The sequence below is a fragment of the Mixophyes fleayi genome, chromosome 3, assembly GCF_038048845.1.
Source record: "Mixophyes fleayi isolate aMixFle1 chromosome 3, aMixFle1.hap1, whole genome shotgun sequence".
Taxonomy (NCBI): domain Eukaryota; kingdom Metazoa; phylum Chordata; class Amphibia; order Anura; family Limnodynastidae; genus Mixophyes; species Mixophyes fleayi.
This window is the reverse complement of record NC_134404.1, coordinates 299,304,470-299,322,629: the sequence shown is the minus strand read 5'-3', so window position 1 is coordinate 299,322,629 and position 18,160 is coordinate 299,304,470. Positions and strand designations below refer to the sequence as shown.

The 18,160-nt window shown below is 39.9% G+C and overlaps 1 protein-coding gene across 1 annotated transcript in view; it reads left to right on the top strand.

Annotated features, from left to right (window-relative positions):
• Positions 1-13,684, top strand: part of PUS10 (pseudouridine synthase 10) — a 78,365-nt gene extending 64,681 nt beyond the window's left edge. Inside the window, exons 17-18 of the mRNA XM_075203861.1 lie at positions 7,635-7,734; positions 11,587-13,684. Of these exons, the coding sequence (XP_075059962.1) occupies positions 7,635-7,734; positions 11,587-11,625 (139 nt within the window). The 3' untranslated portion in view covers positions 11,626-13,684. The remainder of the gene's footprint in view (positions 1-7,634; positions 7,735-11,586) is intronic.
• The last annotated feature ends 4,476 nt before the right edge of the window (positions 13,685-18,160 follow it).

Genomic DNA, 18,160 nt, shown 5'->3' with positions numbered 1-18,160 from the left:
TATATACATATATATACACACACACACACACACACACACACACACACACACACACAACTATTTCTCCCACATCCAATTGGGGAACACTTAGGACATAGTGTCAATACAGTACTGGGCTTGGGGTGGGGAGTTGCTTCTTCCATCTTCCTGCACTTCCTCCCTGGTGGTCTCTCACTCCTCGTCTGCAGACACCAGAATAGGCAGCCATTTTGGAGCTCCAGCTTTTCTTTGTCTTGTAAGGTAACATCTTATGGAGTGGGTTTTTTTCTCAGTGATTTATAACCTTAGACTTTTGAGGCTCTTTGGCTGTTTAGCAGGCTCACTTTCTGTGCTTTGATTGTGTGCTGTTTGTCTTTTTCACTCTGTTTTTTTCAATGTGTTTTGTCCCATCTGTGTGTAACATTTCAGATCCTTGAGGGTTCAGGCTGGGGTGACTTCAATGATGAAGTTAATTTGTGCCATCTGTAACTCTAAGCTGCCATCCGAACTGTCAGGCGCGGACACTTTGTGCGCAGCCTGCCAATATGGGGATCGCACGTAGTTTCTGGGTTCGGTCGCTGACCAATACTGAGGCTGAGCTTGCGCAATTGGAGCGATCTCTATCAGTTGACGCTTTTTCTCCAAATCCCCTTGCCACTGTTGTGAGTGAGGTGAATTCTATTCCTGGGTCACTAAGCCAGTGTCCAGCTGGACCTCTGATGGCGGATTCTGTGTATCCGGCCTGGGAAGGTTTTCTTTCATCTTTCCTCATTAGAGTCAGCTACACCATCCTCCTCCCATAAGCGCAGGGAATTGGCAGTGCCCTTAACTGTTCTTCCGAAGAGGAGGGTGAGAGGCGGGTGCTTCCTTGTAGCCTGCTTTGGCGTCTGCATGGGTTAACAAAACTGTTGAGCATTGGTCCGAACAGCTGTCTGAGTGTTTGTTATCCAAACAACCATATTCTGAATTGCCTTCTTAGGTGGAATAAATTCAGAGAGCCACGGATTACTTGGGGGGTTGCAGCACTGGACAAGAGACTGATTGAGTCACAGATCTCTGCCTCTGTGGTCTCTGCTCATTGGACTCTCTGGCTTAAGTCCTGGGAGGCCAATGTGGTCTAAAAAGGTTCTTGAAACACTTTCCTTTTTGGTGGGTGTTTTGTTTGGCCCTGAGCTTGACACCATCATCATTCATGCAAAAGAAGGTAAGAGTACCGTTTCTTCCTGTTAATGCTACAAAACCCAAGATGTCCAGGTTCCAGTCCTTATGATCTTCAGGCAGATCTCGTGGGCAGTACTCCACAAGTCAGTCATCCGCTCCTAGAGGTGGTTTGTCAGGGCTGGTCTGCTCGACGTCCAGCAGCTAATTCAGTAGACAAGCAGTTGGCGTGATGGGATTTCTGTTCCTCCAGGGTCTGGCGTGATGTGTAGCTTCAGAAAAGCAGATTGCGCATAAGATGTCCTTAATAAAGAGAGATACAGTATGGTAATAAGACCAAACCAATAATGGATATAAATTGATATTTACTAAGTATACAGATGGTTAAAACAATTTAATACATGTACCAATATAACACATGATCCAGTGCACAGGCTCAATGACCCTTAGAAAAAAAAACACAAAATGTGTTTTATATTCCACAGAACTGTCCTAGAACAATTGGATAAAAAATGTTAGACAAAAGATGTATACAAAGGCTCCGTAATGTCAAATCACAACATAGCTTCAGATGACAACTTGCCACATACTGAATAAAGCGATGGGGGTGATTAATTATACACCTCTTTAGTGTTGGTTATATCGCATTCATATGGCAGCGGTAAATTGCAAGTATAAAAAGTGTATCCGTCTTGCATATCTTAATGTAGCCAAAATAGAATGAATCCAGCCATAGATAAAGGGGTCAAGCTTACCCGCCTCGACAGTCCAGATTGAAAATGTAAGTCCGCCGTCTGAGCTGCTAGGCGGTCAAAACGAAACTTGAATATTGGTGCACACCAGTGAATCTGTCCGGACAACCACAGACTTAGGTGGAAGGTTCCTTGAAAGAGCTTTGTAACTATAAAGAACGCCTCTGGAGACAATGTAACAAGGGTCTTCACAATAAATTTGTTTATTATTTGGGAAGGGGGTGCACAATTAGCGGTGGATTTTGTTGCATTTTTAAATACAAATGAGTATAATTTATCCTTTACGCATCAATTTAGTTATTCATCTGTTAATTTCCTAGATATCACACACTCAGCTGATGAGATTAATAACAAAATTGTTTGTACAAATTACAACAAACCAGTAGATGCAAATACATATCTACACTATAAAAGTGCACATCATAAACCATGGATAAAGAATATCCCCAAAGGGCAATTATGCAGAGTGAGACGTAATTGTACGAAAGACGAAGATTTTATTACACAATCACAGGAGATGACTAACAACTTTGTAACAAGAGGATATCCCCTAGATTTGGTTAATGAGGCACGAAATTTTGCACCTAAGAAAGATAGACAAGATTTGTTGACCCCACATAATAATAATAATAAAAAAAACGAGTCTGGCGAAGCATCTAAAAATGTAAATAAAGTTTATAATAATGATAGCAACATGAACAGAAATGGAAGTGGAAATGAAAGTAGGGATAAAAGGAAAGATAACAATCCAAATAATTCCTTAATTTATATCTCTAAATTCAATAACAAATCCTATATGATCAGTAAGATCATTAAGAATAACTATAGGATTTTGCAACAAGATACTATTTTTAATGATGTTCTTGAACAGACTCCTAGAATTGTATACAAGAAAAATAGTAATTTACAGAACCTATTGGCCCCTAGTGTCCTGAATACTAAAAAGAGAAAAATTGAAGATCCATCCTGGTTGCCATCGAAACCCTTGGGTTGTTTTAAATGTGGGAAGAAGATATCTCACCTGTGATTTTGTCAGTAAAGGTTCTTCTAGTATCAAGTCTAATAGTAATGGGTCTGTACATTCTATCTCTCAGTTCATCAATTGTGACACTACCTATGTCATCTACGTGCTGGAGTGCCCATGTGGGCTCCAGTACGTAGGTAGAACTACTCGCTCTCTGAAATGCCGGTTCAGAGAACATAGATTAAACATCCTTAAGGGCATACAAAATCATAGTGTGTCCAGACATTTTTGTGAGAACCACAATAACAATCCTCAGGGCTTATTAGTTACTGGGGTTGAGAAAATTGATTATACACAAAGAGGAGGAGATAGATTTAAGAGACTTTGTAAAAGCGAAGTCTCATGGATGTTCAAACTGCAAACCATGTTTCCAGATGGCCTTAATGAAACCATGGAATTCAATGATTGGTATTTATAGTTTTGTTTTCTGTCTTAAGACCATAATGCTAGACATAGAATCTTTGGTTAGTGACATATTCAGTAATCAGCTACAATTCCTTTACTCCAGGTCTTATTTGTGTTTTGTTTTATTTGTTTTATTTGTTTTTATATTTACATTTGTATTTTAGGATGAGAACAATGATGATAAGATACTAATGGTTTTCCATTATGTATGTATATATAATATTATTATAATCTTGTTGTTTTGTATGTGCACAGGTTTAATAACTGACCTATTTTAGAAGAAATTTTGTATCCTAAATGTACATGGATGTTTGTGTGCACAGGCTCACTAATAGACCTATGCAGGTGAATTTATGTTCATTTTTAAACTATTTTTATATTTTTTGACACAATATCCTTATGTGTCTATATTACTATGAATGCATTTGGCTACAATGACATAAGGATGTGAGCCTTATCAATGAGTGAACATATTGTCTAAAAACATCTACATGTGGTCGCTATTAACTTGATGAGGTATTTCCTCCCTCTTTTCTTACCCAATAAATACCAAGTGAAGAGAGAGTCAGCTTATTGCTTGAAAAAGTCTGCTTTGACAGACGAAACGCGTCGCAAGGTTTTGCTGGCTCCACGGAGTAATTATACTCTTTCTCTCTGGCCTCATTTATTGTGAAGACCCTTGTTACATTGTCTCCAGAGGCGTTCTTTATAGTTACAAAGCTCTTTCAAGGAACCTTCCACCTAAGTCTGTGGTTGTCCGGACAGATTCACTGGTGTGCACCAATATTCAAGTTTCGTTTTGACCGCCTAGCAGCTCAGACGGCGGACTTACATTTTCAATCTGGACTGTCGAGGCGGGTAAGCTTGACCCCTTTATCTATGGCTGGATTCATTCTATTTTGGCTACATTAAGATATGCAAGACGGATACACTTTTTATACTTGCAATTTACCGCTGCCATATGAATGCGATATAACCAACACTAAAGAGGTGTATAATTAATCACCCCCATCGCTTTATTCAGTATGTGGCAAGTTGTCATCTGAAGCTATGTTGTGATTTGACATTACGGAGCCTTTGTATACATCTTTTGTCTAACATTTTTTATCCAATTGTTCTAGGACAGTTCTGTGGAATATAAAACACATTTTGTGTTTTTTTTTCTAAGGGTCATTGAGCCTGTGCACTGGATCATGTGTTATATTGGTACATGTATTAAATTGTTTTAACCATCTGTATACTTAGTAAATATCAATTTATATCCATTATTGGTTTGGTCTTATTACCATACTGTATCTCTCTTTATTTAGGACATCTTATGCGCAATCTGCTTTTCTGTTTCTGTATCTATTTAGAGGATTTGCACTTCCTCTGTTTGATTTGCTGCACTTGATGTCCTATATATATTCATTTGTTTGTTTTATTGCCTATTAGCGCCGGAGACCCTTTAGTATTTTGTGATGTGTAGCTTGTCTTCTCCTATTCAGCAATCGGGGGTACATGATTGATCACCTCTGTTATCCTACTAGGCATTTCTTTTCCACGGAGCTTCCCACTTGTCCAAGAAAGCGACTGGTTCTGTGAGAAGCCTCCCTGATTTCTTCCGATTCAGGAATTTCAAAAAGGCTTGGAGTTTTATTCCAACCTGTTTCGTGTTCCAAATCCCCAATGTTAGTTCAGGCCGATTCTGAATATGAAATCTTTGAACACCCAAGTCATGGTGCCCAGTTTCAAGATGGAGTATTTGCGCTTAGTGATTCACAGTATAGAACAAGGGAAATTCATGGTGACTCTAGACATCAAGAATGCCTATCTGCATGTTCCCATCTATGAAGGTCATCAGTCCCTCCTCAGGTTTTCTCTTCAGTCAGTTCACTACCAATTTCTTCCCCAAGATCAGAAAGGTCATGGCTGCGCTGTTGCGGTCCAAGGGGATTACAGTCATCCCTTACCTGGACGATCTTCTTCTAAAGGCAGAGTCCTCAGCAGTACTCCTGTCTCATATCCAGGTAATGGTCCAGACTCTGTTGTCCCATGGTTGTTTACTCAACTTCAAGAAACCCAAGTTGATTCCGACCCAGTGGATGATCTTTTTGGGACTTTTGTTCGACACCCAACAACAGTGGGTGTTCTTGTCTCCGGACAAGATTCAGGCTTTACAGAAGATGGTAAGATCTCTGTTGGCTGTCAAACAAACCTCTGTACACTTCTGTATGAAGGTTCCGGGCAAGTTGGTATCGACTTTCGACTCAGTCCAGTTTGCTCAGTTTTATGCACTGGAGTTTTAGCTAGAACTCCTTTCAAAGTGGAACAGATCCACATGAATCTGTCCGGTCTTATGTTCCGTCTTTCTCCCGAACTGTGTCAGTCGCTCCTTTGGTGGCTGCAGAAAAACAATATCTGCAGGGGTTGACACTTCTCGATCTGGGATTGGAGCTTGGTTGCAACGGATGCCAGCCTTTGGGATTGGGTTGCCGTCTATCTTCACATCCGCTTTCAGGGTCTTTGGACACAGAAAGAATCCAAACTTCCAATTAATGTGTTGAAACTGCAAGCATTGTTCTGTGCTCTGAGCAGCGCACAAAGTTTGCTGCAGGGAAAATCAGTGAAAATATAATGTCTCAGCAAGTGGCATACCTTAATCACCAGGAAGGTACCAAGAGTCCTTCAGCCATGCGAGAGATGCACAGGATCTTTCGGTGGGCTGAGACTCACATTCAAGCTGTCATGTAAATTTTTATCCCAGGGGTGGAAAATTGGGAAGCAAATTTTCTCAGCAGGCAGACTCTGCATCCCAGCAAATGGTCCCTCCACCTGGAGGTATTTTGCGAGTTAGTAGTTAGGTGGGGTCAACCAGACGACATGATTTATTCTCTGTTGAACCACAAAGTCCAGCTCTTCTGCTCCCGAGCGAGATATCTTCTGGCTGTTTCAGTAAAATCCATGTTTGTTCCCACTGGTAGCCATGCTTCCGAGGGTCTTAAAAAAGGTAAAGAGAGAGGGTGTTCTGGTCATTCTGATGGCCCCAGGTTGGCCCCAAAAGGGCTTGGTACACAAACAGTCTCTCCATTGGGTCTGTTATGGCGTCTGCTACTACAAGGACCGTTTTATCAACTCTGTTTAGAACCTCTGGCTTTCACGCCTTGGCTGCTGAAGCCATGATCCTTCGCAGTAAGGGGTTGTCTGAGCGCATGGTGCAGACCATGCTTCGCACTCGCAAACCAGGTTCGATTAAAATATATCATCATATCTGGGGGACATATATTACCTGGTGTGAAAAGAAGGGGTATCCTGCCTCTTCATTTGGTTGTCTAGGTTGCCTATGTTCTTGCAGGATGGGATGGATGCTGGTTTGCACTTAAGGGTCAGGTGTCGGCTCTTTCAGTTTTCTTTCCAAGAAGACTTGCTCTCATGCCTGATGTTCAAACTTTCCTTCAGTGGGTACTTCATGTTCAGCCCCTGTTTGTTCCTCTGGCTGTACCGTGGGATTTAAACTTTGTGTTAAATGCTTTACAACATTCCCCCTTTGAACCCTTGGACACTGCGGATTTAAAGTTTTTGACTTTGAAAAACGTTCCTCTTAGCCATCTCGTCTACTAGAAGAGTTCCTGAGCTTGCAGCATTACCATGCAAGTCTTCTCTCCTTATTTTTCATGAGGATAGGGCTGTTCTTCTAACTATGCCTTCTTTCTTGGCCATCCATTCACATGTTTACTTGGTTTCTGGGAGAAAATCTGAATTCTATAGTTGCATAAAATCTGTTTCTCCTAGTCCATTTTAGATCAGAAAAGCACCATATTTGCTTCAAAGAATAAATGTTTGCTCATAAGTGTTACTTCATGTTGAGGCCCTGGGGACTTCAAAGTAAATTAGACCTGAATGTACAAACCTATATGAATCATGTAAATGTTACTCTACTAACAAGAAAACTGATGCTCTTTGAATGTTTTTCATATATCAAACCATGAAATACAAGTGAACAGCACTCTGTGTTTTTGGTACTCAATTCTGGGTCACATGCCCCAATGTACAGAAAAGTAGAAACAACTAGAGCTCATTTGCAAACAACTCGATTTGATTAAGGTAAAGTTAAGTCTGAAAACATTGCATTATATATGTTGCTGGGGCTATTCAATAAACAGTTAGTGAGTGCTGTTTCCACCGCTAGCATACAGTCCTGAGGGAAACCTCTGGCATGTTCAGTCATAAATGCTCATGCATTGTACAGGTTTCTGCGTCTAGGGCAGGGTCTTCAAAGTATTGACTCTTATTGTACATTCTAAACATCTAAATTTACTTTCTTAACAAATATAAAGTTATATAAAAGAATTTGCACATGGCGACTTTGGAAGAACGGTTCCAAATATTGGGTCAATATTGAAAACCACTGCGGACATTCTAGAGCTGGATGTGGAGGTTGGTGGTGTACTTTTTCACTAATATTTATGTAAAGAGCGCAAGACTGCCAATTTTTGTTCTATTGTAAGATGCGTAAAAATAACACATGTAACATGCAATTTGTGTAAAAATGTTTTGTTTTTCTTTTTTACAAAGCTGCGTTTACCAGACAAATTTGCATTCTAACACTTAGTGTGACTACACAGTAATTGTTGTATTCCCTTCATAATGCGCTTGAAATTGAGCCATTTCGTTGTCAATGAAGCACTGTTCATGGCAGTATTGTCTGGACACTGAGCTTAGACCCTGAGGCATTTTTATCTGTTGACCCCATTAGAATTGACATATTGAACACGAATGACCCTAAAATCCCTGTGAACTAGGGGGGAGGGTGAAGAGAAGGCGGTGGGAGGTAAAGGGAGACAACTCCTCAAGGTCTGTAAATCACATTACAAGGGGTAGAATGCCCCAAGGGGAAAGTACAATATGTATAATTTCCCATGTATTGGTGTTCCACCCTGAGCTTCATGCAAGTTGACCTAGCCCGAATCCATGAGGGTGCCGTAAAACAGAGATTTCTTAAATTCGAGCCACTAATTTAAATTCTTAAATTGTTGCATATTCAGTGACCTTATTTTTGCCAGAGAGGTTAATGTCGCCCATAAGCCTGTAAAGATCTATCCGTCTAAACCACTCCTGCATGTCAGGGATCACAGGTGACCACCAATGGATAAATGTCGATGTACGTTTACAAAACTAAATAGCCAGGAATTCGGCCCGACTTGACACCCAAAATGTCCTCTGTGGCTTTCACCTTGCACCAAAAGGACGCTATGACAGGCCATGACCACCAGATGTGGAAGGGGGGTCCCTTGCCCAGAGCCACATCTCCAGCATTACCCTGAGCCACCCGGGTGCATTTTGCTAAGTTGAGAGGGACACCTGTACCAGCGAGAAAGAACTTTGTACCACGTCTCCACCACAGAGAGGCTCGAGGAGCTCACCATAATATATTGGAAAGCTCTGGGCCAAAATTGATCAGTGGTATAAAATCACTCTTTGGAATATCTAGCAACCTCTTACTTAATATTTGACTATCCACTACCAGTCACTAATAAAAGCAAACTAATTGGAGACCTAATAAATTCTGTGAACTGTCAAAAAAAAAAACAAAAAAAAAACCCCAGCTACATATAAAATTCTGATGTCACCATCAATTCACCCAGTACCTAAATAGCAAAAATTAATGAATGAATGGACTTCCCATACTTGCTTTTACAACACATATAGAACTCCACTAGAGGAGCGACACTGCAGATATGATCACTTGCCTTCTCTTCCCAAACCTCCCACCACCTTCATATTCTTCACTTACTTCCTTTTGGCCTATTCCTTCCCCAAACCCATTCCTATTATTATTATTATTATTATTATTATTATTATTATTATTATTATTATTAATAATAATAATTTTTATTTATAGGGCGCCACTAGGTGTCCGCGGCGCCATACAGGGACAAACGAAATTACAATACGAGGTGAGAGCACAGTACAGTAAACAATAATCACAGTAACTCAGTGAGCTCAAGGCACAGCTAGCGGGGCGGGAAGAGGGGAACGTCTGCCAACAACGGCCCCAAGGAGGGAGGGCACGGATGAGAGGGAGACCCCCAGGGGAAAGAGGAGGGAGCGAGAGGGGACGGGAGAAGAGGGTCCTCAAGGAGGAAGGCAGGGAAGCTGGCGAGCAGAGTTAAAAGTGGAGAAGACAGGAGGAGAGAAGACCCTGCTCAAAGGAGCGTACAATCTAAGGGGTGGGGTAAACTGACAGAGAGACATAGGGGAGGGAGGGAGAGAAGGAGGAATAGATAGGGGGAGTTTTACAAAGTTCTGAAGTCGCTGCCACTGTAACCCTGAATGATATCCATTAACCTCAAGGGTATCAATTGGGCGTAATATAATGTTGTTTGTTAACTTTCATGCTGTACTTTGTGTTTATCCTTTGAAAATCCAATCTCCCTTGTTTGTCTATGTTAAATTTGACTACAGTTATTGGGGATGTATAGAATGAATGTATACACTGGACAATCAGATGTTTTACAGAATGTTCTGCTCCTAATTCCTATAAAGATGTGCCTATATAGGCCGAAAAATATAAAGGCTCCCTGTCCCTGAAGCACTCCAGGCTTTTTGTTGCACAGTGCCCCAGTAACAGTTCTGTTATATACAATATATATAGTTTTATTTGGTCTTTCTGGCTTCTCATACAACAACCACAACTTCAGTTCTGTAAGCTCAGTCTTAGTCGTATTTTTTTTTTTTAATAAACTCCTTCCGAGTGTTTTGCTGGCTTTTAACAAGAAACATAAAGGATTTGGGGTAATTCTTTGGAGTGATTTATTGCTCCAGTACCACTTGTTTTATTTTATAATTGGCCCATGCTACTGACAATTCTCTATAGGTATCACTAGCCCATCCTGATAGTTTCCCAGCCAGTAGCTTAATCCTTTCTTCTTTGGATATCTTCAAGCATATTATAAAATGTTTGGATAAAGTATCAATCTCTTCCTTATCCTCAACACCGTTCCGGAATGAGTTAGTTTACTAATACTGATGGTACTGAAGGGGGGAGTAACTGTTCATGCACTAAGCATTCATGGGCAATTTTCACTAATTCCAGCTTTTTGGATGTGGACTGCCTAACACTGTTACTTTATGTTAGAAAAGCTGCTTTGTTAATTCATAAATGCTCATAATTGTGTTTTCTTTAGTATTAACTTCAGGTCAGGACATGCATTTCCCTTCTGATCTTTTGCAGCGTCTCTAGCTAAATTCTCTTCCTCTATTATTGTAGTTACATGACTTATCAACACATCTACTATTTGTATCATTGACACTGTCAATCAGGATGGAAACCTCTGTTCAGATGCCGTTTCCTCAATAATGCTGTAAAAACTTGTTCCTTCATTAAAAATAACAGCTTCTCTGTCCTCTATTTGTACAAATGGTTTACTAGAACCCATAGAAGCTGCGGGGAAATACATATATCTGCGAGCACATATAGAGTTCACTTCAAGTTTTAAAGTAAATTCAACCTAGTCCCCATGGACTGAAATTACCTAAGCTCCTAAATCGATCACTACTTAAAGATCCGATTTGTGCCTTGAATCCTAACTTGTCATATTGGTAAATGCGGTTGATAGATGACATCTGTTTCAACTACAATAATGTAACTACATTTTCATAGCTTCCACACTGAAAGGCATATTAAATATGCTGCTCCTAGATTAGGTAACGGTCCCCTAGTTACCAAAAACAAAACCGCATGTAAACAATCTAAAGTATAATGAAAACCTACACAGCAAAGAGATAAAATTTAGGGTCTGCTTTGAAAAGCTGACATGTTTTATTCACTAACTTGAAAGCGAAAAAAACTGATCTAATTTTTTTTTTAAAAAAAAAAATATAGAGATTTAAAATTGGACAAAGAGGCAAATGAAAAAAAAAAGGAATTTAATCTCAAATTAAAAAAAAAATTCATTTTTATTTGTATCTGAAGCACTTACAATTACAGTGCCAATCAAAAGTTAATTATAAATCTGGTTATTTCAAATTCTATAAAAATATAATCACATAGCTATTTAGCTGATCAAAAGAATAGACAAAAACCTTATGTTAAATTTCATAATCTGTAAATGAATCCATATGAGAGGCATAATTCCTGGTTTCAGCAATCGTTAGTGAGTCAAATGTACAAACTTGCACTGGCCTTCTGCGCTGTACTAAAACATATGACTGTTGTATTTATTTTAAATATGTAACAGTCTTGCATTTGTCTTGTTTATTAAACTCTTCTTTTTTTTTTTTTTCCAGTCTGTGGATGTGGACTGGCCACCGGCTTTAGATGATTGAGATCTCAATTGAAGTTGGATCGTGGACAGTATAATATTACCTGGGTCATGTTGATCTGCCCTCTTTTGTTTCATTCTTGTTTTCTTAATGTAATAACCCAATGTATGGCAAGAATTTTGTTTGTACAATAAAGAAAACTGTGTCTCTTGGTAAGATAAATGTGAATAAGGAAGCAAATTAGTTTAGCATAGAACAAAATGCTCTGGAATGCCTCCTTAACATCTGATAAGACCTTTTTAACTCAATATATATCAGTATATATCTTTGTTTCCCAGAGATTCCACACAGTAAGTGAACTTAAATTCAAGATGAGCGTTAAAATAAATACACATGTTCGAGGATGAATAAGTTATATTTATTTAGGGGAAGTATCATCTAAATATGTTTTTGGTGATTTATATGCTATGTAAACCTTTTAGACTTTGCTGTTTATCTTGTTAGATTGTTTTGTGTAAAACATTTTGTTATGATGCTCAGTTTCAGGGGCATCTTTGTAATTCAGCCACTGAATAGCTGCCGTCAGGATCAGCGTTTGAATTTTTGGCATCTTAACCCACACCCAGCTCCTCTGAACACTGTTCGGAGGGTCTGGGTGGCAGTATCTTTGCAAAGTGTCTTACAGAGCAGCATATAGTGACACTACCAAACACAATTCACCCCCCTATCAGTTAAATGCAGATTGATACATATCCATATTATGGAAAGCAATGCTAATATTTGTAATTCTTCAGCACAGTAGATATGTACAAGTGTCAGACATGTCTAGAAGTGTGGAAAGTGCAAATAGTGGTTAAGTGGTTAGCACTTCTGCATCACAGCACTGGAGTCATGAGTTCAATTCCTGACCATGGCCTTATCTGTGTGGAGTTTGTATGTTCTCCCTGTGTTTGCCTGGGTTTCTGCTCTGTGCTCCGGTTTCCTCCCACACTCCAAAACATTCTGGTAGGTTAATTGACTGCTATCAAATTGATCCGTGTGTGTTAAGGAATTTAGACTGTAAGCTCCAATGGGGCAGGGACTGATGTGAGTGAATAGCACTGCAGAATTAGTGGCGCTATATAAATAAATGATATAGAATTCAAAGAGAATGAAAATGCGTTCATGGGCAAGCTCTGGAGAGAATCCATCTAATCCACAAAGTCCCCATAACTCAGTGAGATTGTTCTGAAAAGCAGACAACACATGTCTTCGTACACCTCTCCGTATCCCACTGCAAAGGCTGAGACGGCTCCTAGCACTAAATTTAGTTTCTCCCGGAGATGTTGCACACCAATTCTGAGATGGAGATTCTGACTATTTAGATACAGAGTTTTGCTTTTAATTGCTTGGTCATTTATGCTTGTGGCTTTACAGATATTGCATTGAGCCACATTCTTTAAAATAGAAATATTAATAGTTTATTTTTCTCAATTAACAAAATGCAAAGTGAATTAACAGAAGAGAAATCTAAATCAAATCAATATTTGGTTTGACCAACCATTCCTTCCATGCCTTCAAAGCAGCATCAATTCATCAATACTTCCAAATCCACTTGCACACAGTTTTTGAAGGAACTCTGCAAGGAGGTTGTTCCAAACATCTTGGAGAACTAACCACAGATCTTCTGTGGATGTAGCCTTGCTCAAGTCCTTGTGTCTCTTCATGTAATCAGACTCGATGATGCTGAGATCAGGGCTCGGTGGGGCCATATCATCACTTCCAGGACTCCTTGTTCTACTTTACGCTGAAGATGCTTCTTAATGACATTGGCTGTATGTTTGGGGTCGTTGTCCTGCTACAGAATTAATTTGGAGCCAAACAGACACCTCCCTGATGGTATTGCATGATGGATAAGTACCTGCCTATATTTCTCAGCATTGAGGACACCATTAATCCTGACCAAAACCCCAACCTCCATTTGGTGAACTGCAGCCCCAAACTTGCAAGGAACCTTCACCATGCTTCATTGACAATAATTATTGTACTGTTCTCTGTAATGTTGGCTGCTGCTGGCATTGTCCTTTGACTGTTGACATTTTGGTAGTTTCACTTCAGAAATATGACTAAATCCCTTAAACAATAGGGCCTACTGTTATATATACAAAGGAGTATTTTAGATAAGTTGGTAAATGAGCTGCCATTCTGATGCTCTTGAATATCAATTGTATAACATTGAGATTAGATTTGCAGCAATATACAATAATGATATAATTTATTTTTAATAAGTGGCACAAATGGTGTTAGGACTGGGAGTAATAGCTCCCTCTTCTAAAGCTAGCAGAGCAGTGTTGTTGTAAGTATTTCAATTTCAGCAACATTGCTGGGAGCTTAAAACAGATTCAGGTTCATATGATCGGTCCCTCTGTGATTATACACAAAGGGTAGTTACAGTATATTAATACATTTCTATACTTGTGCCCCTGAATATAAATAGAGCAGCGGCACTGAATTGAGCTCTGTTGAAATATATTACAGCTATACAATTAAATCTATATTAACGGCACATATGGTGATAGATTGGGAAAAATGAATGCTCAGTTCTGATGGTATTAGCGTTAAATTGCAGACACATCAATGGACTTAAAAATAACCACTGTATGTCATATATGTCTATTTAACAGACATGCATTATTTTTAATAACTTGACAATATAATTATAATTTATGGATTAAGAAATTACAATTTACTCACTGAGCCCTGTCTAGCCAATATAACTGTATAGATGGAAGGGAGTGCTAACAATTTTGAACAATGGGTCACTTTTGCCATATGGAATAAATACAGATTTTGTATAGTACAAACTAAGTACATCAATCTGTATTCAAGGAGTGTTTAAATAATTACTCTATACCAGGGGTGGGCAAACCTGTCCTCAAGGGCCATATCCAGGTCATGTTTTTAGGATTTCTTTAATCATGTACAGCTGAGTTAATCTATTTGGCTGGGTCAGTAATTATCCCACCTGTTTCTACAGACAGAAATCCTAAAAACATGAACTGGATATGGCCCTTGAGGACAGGTTTGCCCACCCCTGCTCTATACAGTCCCCCCAACAAATTAAAGGGTACCAAGTGGGTTCCCACTTGAGAATTATTTCATAGTACAACACACTACATTCATCTTGCTCAGCCCATAAGGTGCATAGGGCCTATCCTATGACCTATAGGTGAGGGAGAAAATTATACCTTGTGTAGATGTGTATGTATATCTTACCCACATTACCCTACCAGATTATTATTAACTTTATGTGACATATACTATATGGACAAAAGTATTCAGATGCTTGACCATTACACCAACAGGGGTTGTAATGTTATTGTATTCAACTACATATACTTTAATATAGAGTTGGTCCCCCTTTTGCAGCGGTAAGCGCTTCCACTCTTCTTGGAAGGCTTTCCACAAGATGTTGGAGTGTTTCTGTGGGAATTTGTGCCCATTCATTCTGTAGAGTATTTATGAGGTCAGGCACTAATGTTGGACGAGAAGGGCTGGGGTTGCGGTCAGGGCTCGGTGCGGGCCAGACAAGTTCTTCCACACCGAATTCATCAAACCATGTCTTTGCAGTCCTTGCTTTGTGCACTGGGACACAGTCATGTTGGAATAGAAAAGGGCCTTCTCCAAACTATTGCCACAACATTGAAAGCTTAGCATGGGCCAGAATAACTTGCTGTGCTGAAGCATTAAGATTACCCTTCACTGGAGATAAAGGACCTAGCCCAAATCCTAAAAAAAAAACAGCCCCATACCATTATCCTTCCTCCACCAAACTTCACAGTTGGCATAATGCAGTCAGGCAGGTAACATTCTCCCGGCAGCCGCCAAGCGCAGACTCGCCCATCTGACTGCCAAAGAGAGAAGTGGGATTTGTCACTCCACAGAACATGTTTCCACAGTCCAGTGTCAGTGTGCTTTACACCACTCTAGCCGATGCAACAAAACAAGGACTGCAAAGACATGGTTTGACGAGTTTGGTGTGGAAGAACTTGACTGGCCCGCACGGAATCAGTGGCACTATATAAATAAATGATGATGATGATGACCTATCATTTGTAGCTTCCAACCATGCTATTGAGGTTATAGGAATCTGTTTTAAGCTCCCAGCAATGTTGCTGAAATTGAAATACTTACAATAATACTGCTCTGATGGCTTCAGAACAGAGAGTTATTACTCCCAGTCCTAACACCATCTGTGCCAATTATCAAAAATAAAATATTGTATATTACTGCAAATCTAAGGTCAATGTTATACAATTGATATTCAAGAGCATCAGAATGGTAGCTCATTTACCAACTCCTCTATATTACTCCTTTGTATATATAATAACAGTAGGCCCTATTGTTTATGGGATTTAGTCCTATTTCCTAAGTGATACTTCCAAAATGTCGCCAGTCAAAGGGCAATGCCGGCATCAGCCGACATTTCAGAGGGCAGTAAATTATAGAGAATAGAAATTATACCGTTGGGGAGGGGAACGTGTGCACATAAAGATTTTCTAGTCAGAGGTCTATTTATAGCAAGTTTAGCAAGAGAGTCGACAAAGTTTGTCACTTGTAGGTAGGTAAAAAGGCTAATTGTTGAAAAGTCAAATTTTTCCTGTATGGTAACATACTGGTCACATTACAGGTATCCAAGAACATTTTAATACCCTTCTTAAGACAGGAAGTGGGTTGTGCATTGGCCTGGAGAGAAATCGGGTTTATTCCAGAGGGGCGTAATAGGGGAGGATAGAAGCGTAGTCCCAAAATGACGTTTACAATGGTCCAAAATGTGACATGTAAAAGCTATTTCTGGGTGTGAATGCACGATGATGGATTGAAGATTAGTTGGAACACTTATGGCTGATGCCGGGGATTGGACCTTGCTGGAAGAGGCCTCTAAATATACCCATCTCGTAGTATGATTATTTGCAGACCAAGCTACAGCTTGGCTCATATGGGTTGCTAAATCCTGTAACAAGGGGCACCTCTGTCTGGTGCCATTGGTGATGGTAAATTACTTGGACAATGCGCCAATGGAGTTGATTATAGGGCCTGTATACCCTGAAGGACATCACCTCCAAACTGCTTGATTGATTGTACCATGAAGGGCCAATTGATCCAGTCAAATGCTTTCTCTACATCTAGTTTCTCGGCATTACAAACGGGATCTTTTTGGAGTTGACTGAATGGAGGAGATTGATGTCCCGCCTTGTGTTATCGAGGGCCTGTCTCCCAGGGATGAAGCAGACTTGGGGCTAGATTTACTAAGCTGCGGGTTTGAAAAAGTGGGGATGTTGCCTATAGCAACCAATCAGATTCTAGCTGTCATTTTGTAGAAGGTACTAAATCAATGAAAGCTAGAATCTGATTGGTTGCTATAGGCAACATCCCCACTTTTTCAAACCTGCAGCTTAGTAAATCTAGCCCTTGGTCTTTGTGAATCAATTGGAACAAGACTGTGTATAGATCATTTGCTAGCACTTTCTGATAAATCTTAAAGTCAGTGTTCACCAGCATTGTGGGTCTAAAGTTAGCACAATTAGATGCACCTTTGCCCTCATTAGGATATCTTCGCTTCAAAATCCTCCTAAAATTAAACTCAGTTTAGCGCACAATTGAACACTGAAGTAAGATGATGTTAGGTCTTGTAGTAAGTGGCTGTGAAACAGTCAGGTACCTGGGCATTATTTGCTTTTACATTTTTATTTTTTATAACATCCAAAATTGTTGTGATCTCCCCACCCAGCATCACAAGTGTACTAGGTGGCAGTCAGGTTGTAGTAGGTTGCATTGAGAAAGAAAGTCCTGAATTATTTCCACAGAAGTGGGAGAGGTCCCTATTGTTTGCGTGATATAGTAGAGATTGCTATAAAATTACCTGAATTCCTCTCTGATTTTTTTTTTTTCAAAGAAATACAGATGAAGGACATGTGTGACAAAATAATGGGTGTGCCTGCAGTGAGACTCATCATGCAGAACACCTGATGAGAACTCCTATGTAAAGACAAGGTGAGAGTGTTGCCTGTTCATCAAGCTAGGGCTGTGGGAGGAGTCAAAAGTGTTTTTAACGTGAGTTCATTATTATGTGCGTCCGATGCTCAATAAGTTGTCCAGAGGCTAGGGAACTGGTCTCTGCTAATTTAGAATTAGGATCACAAGAAAGTGTGTGTTACTTTGTATTATCAGTTACTTTGCCATCCTGACAATAAAAAACAAAGCACAAAGCAAGACGTTGTCCATGTGTGCATCACTAGAAGGGTCCCTGTGTCATAAGTAGTGTCAGAAGAGTAGCTGCTTAGGAAAGCAGGTTTTCCAATCCACGTGGACATTAACATGAAGGAAGTTTTGAGAGTCCTCATGAATGTGGCCACTACACATAAAAAGCAGCAAGCTCAGGTGTACAAGTTGCGGAGGCACAGGCGGAATACCTTAAGCTTGTACAGGAAGTGTTAGCCCAGATGAGGCATGACCGAAACATACCAACTAGTCCGGCTCTGCAGAAAATGTCATCAACTGCTTACGTAGAAGCATATCTGGTGTCCTTTATGTGAGTTGCAAAAAGGGCAAATCGGCC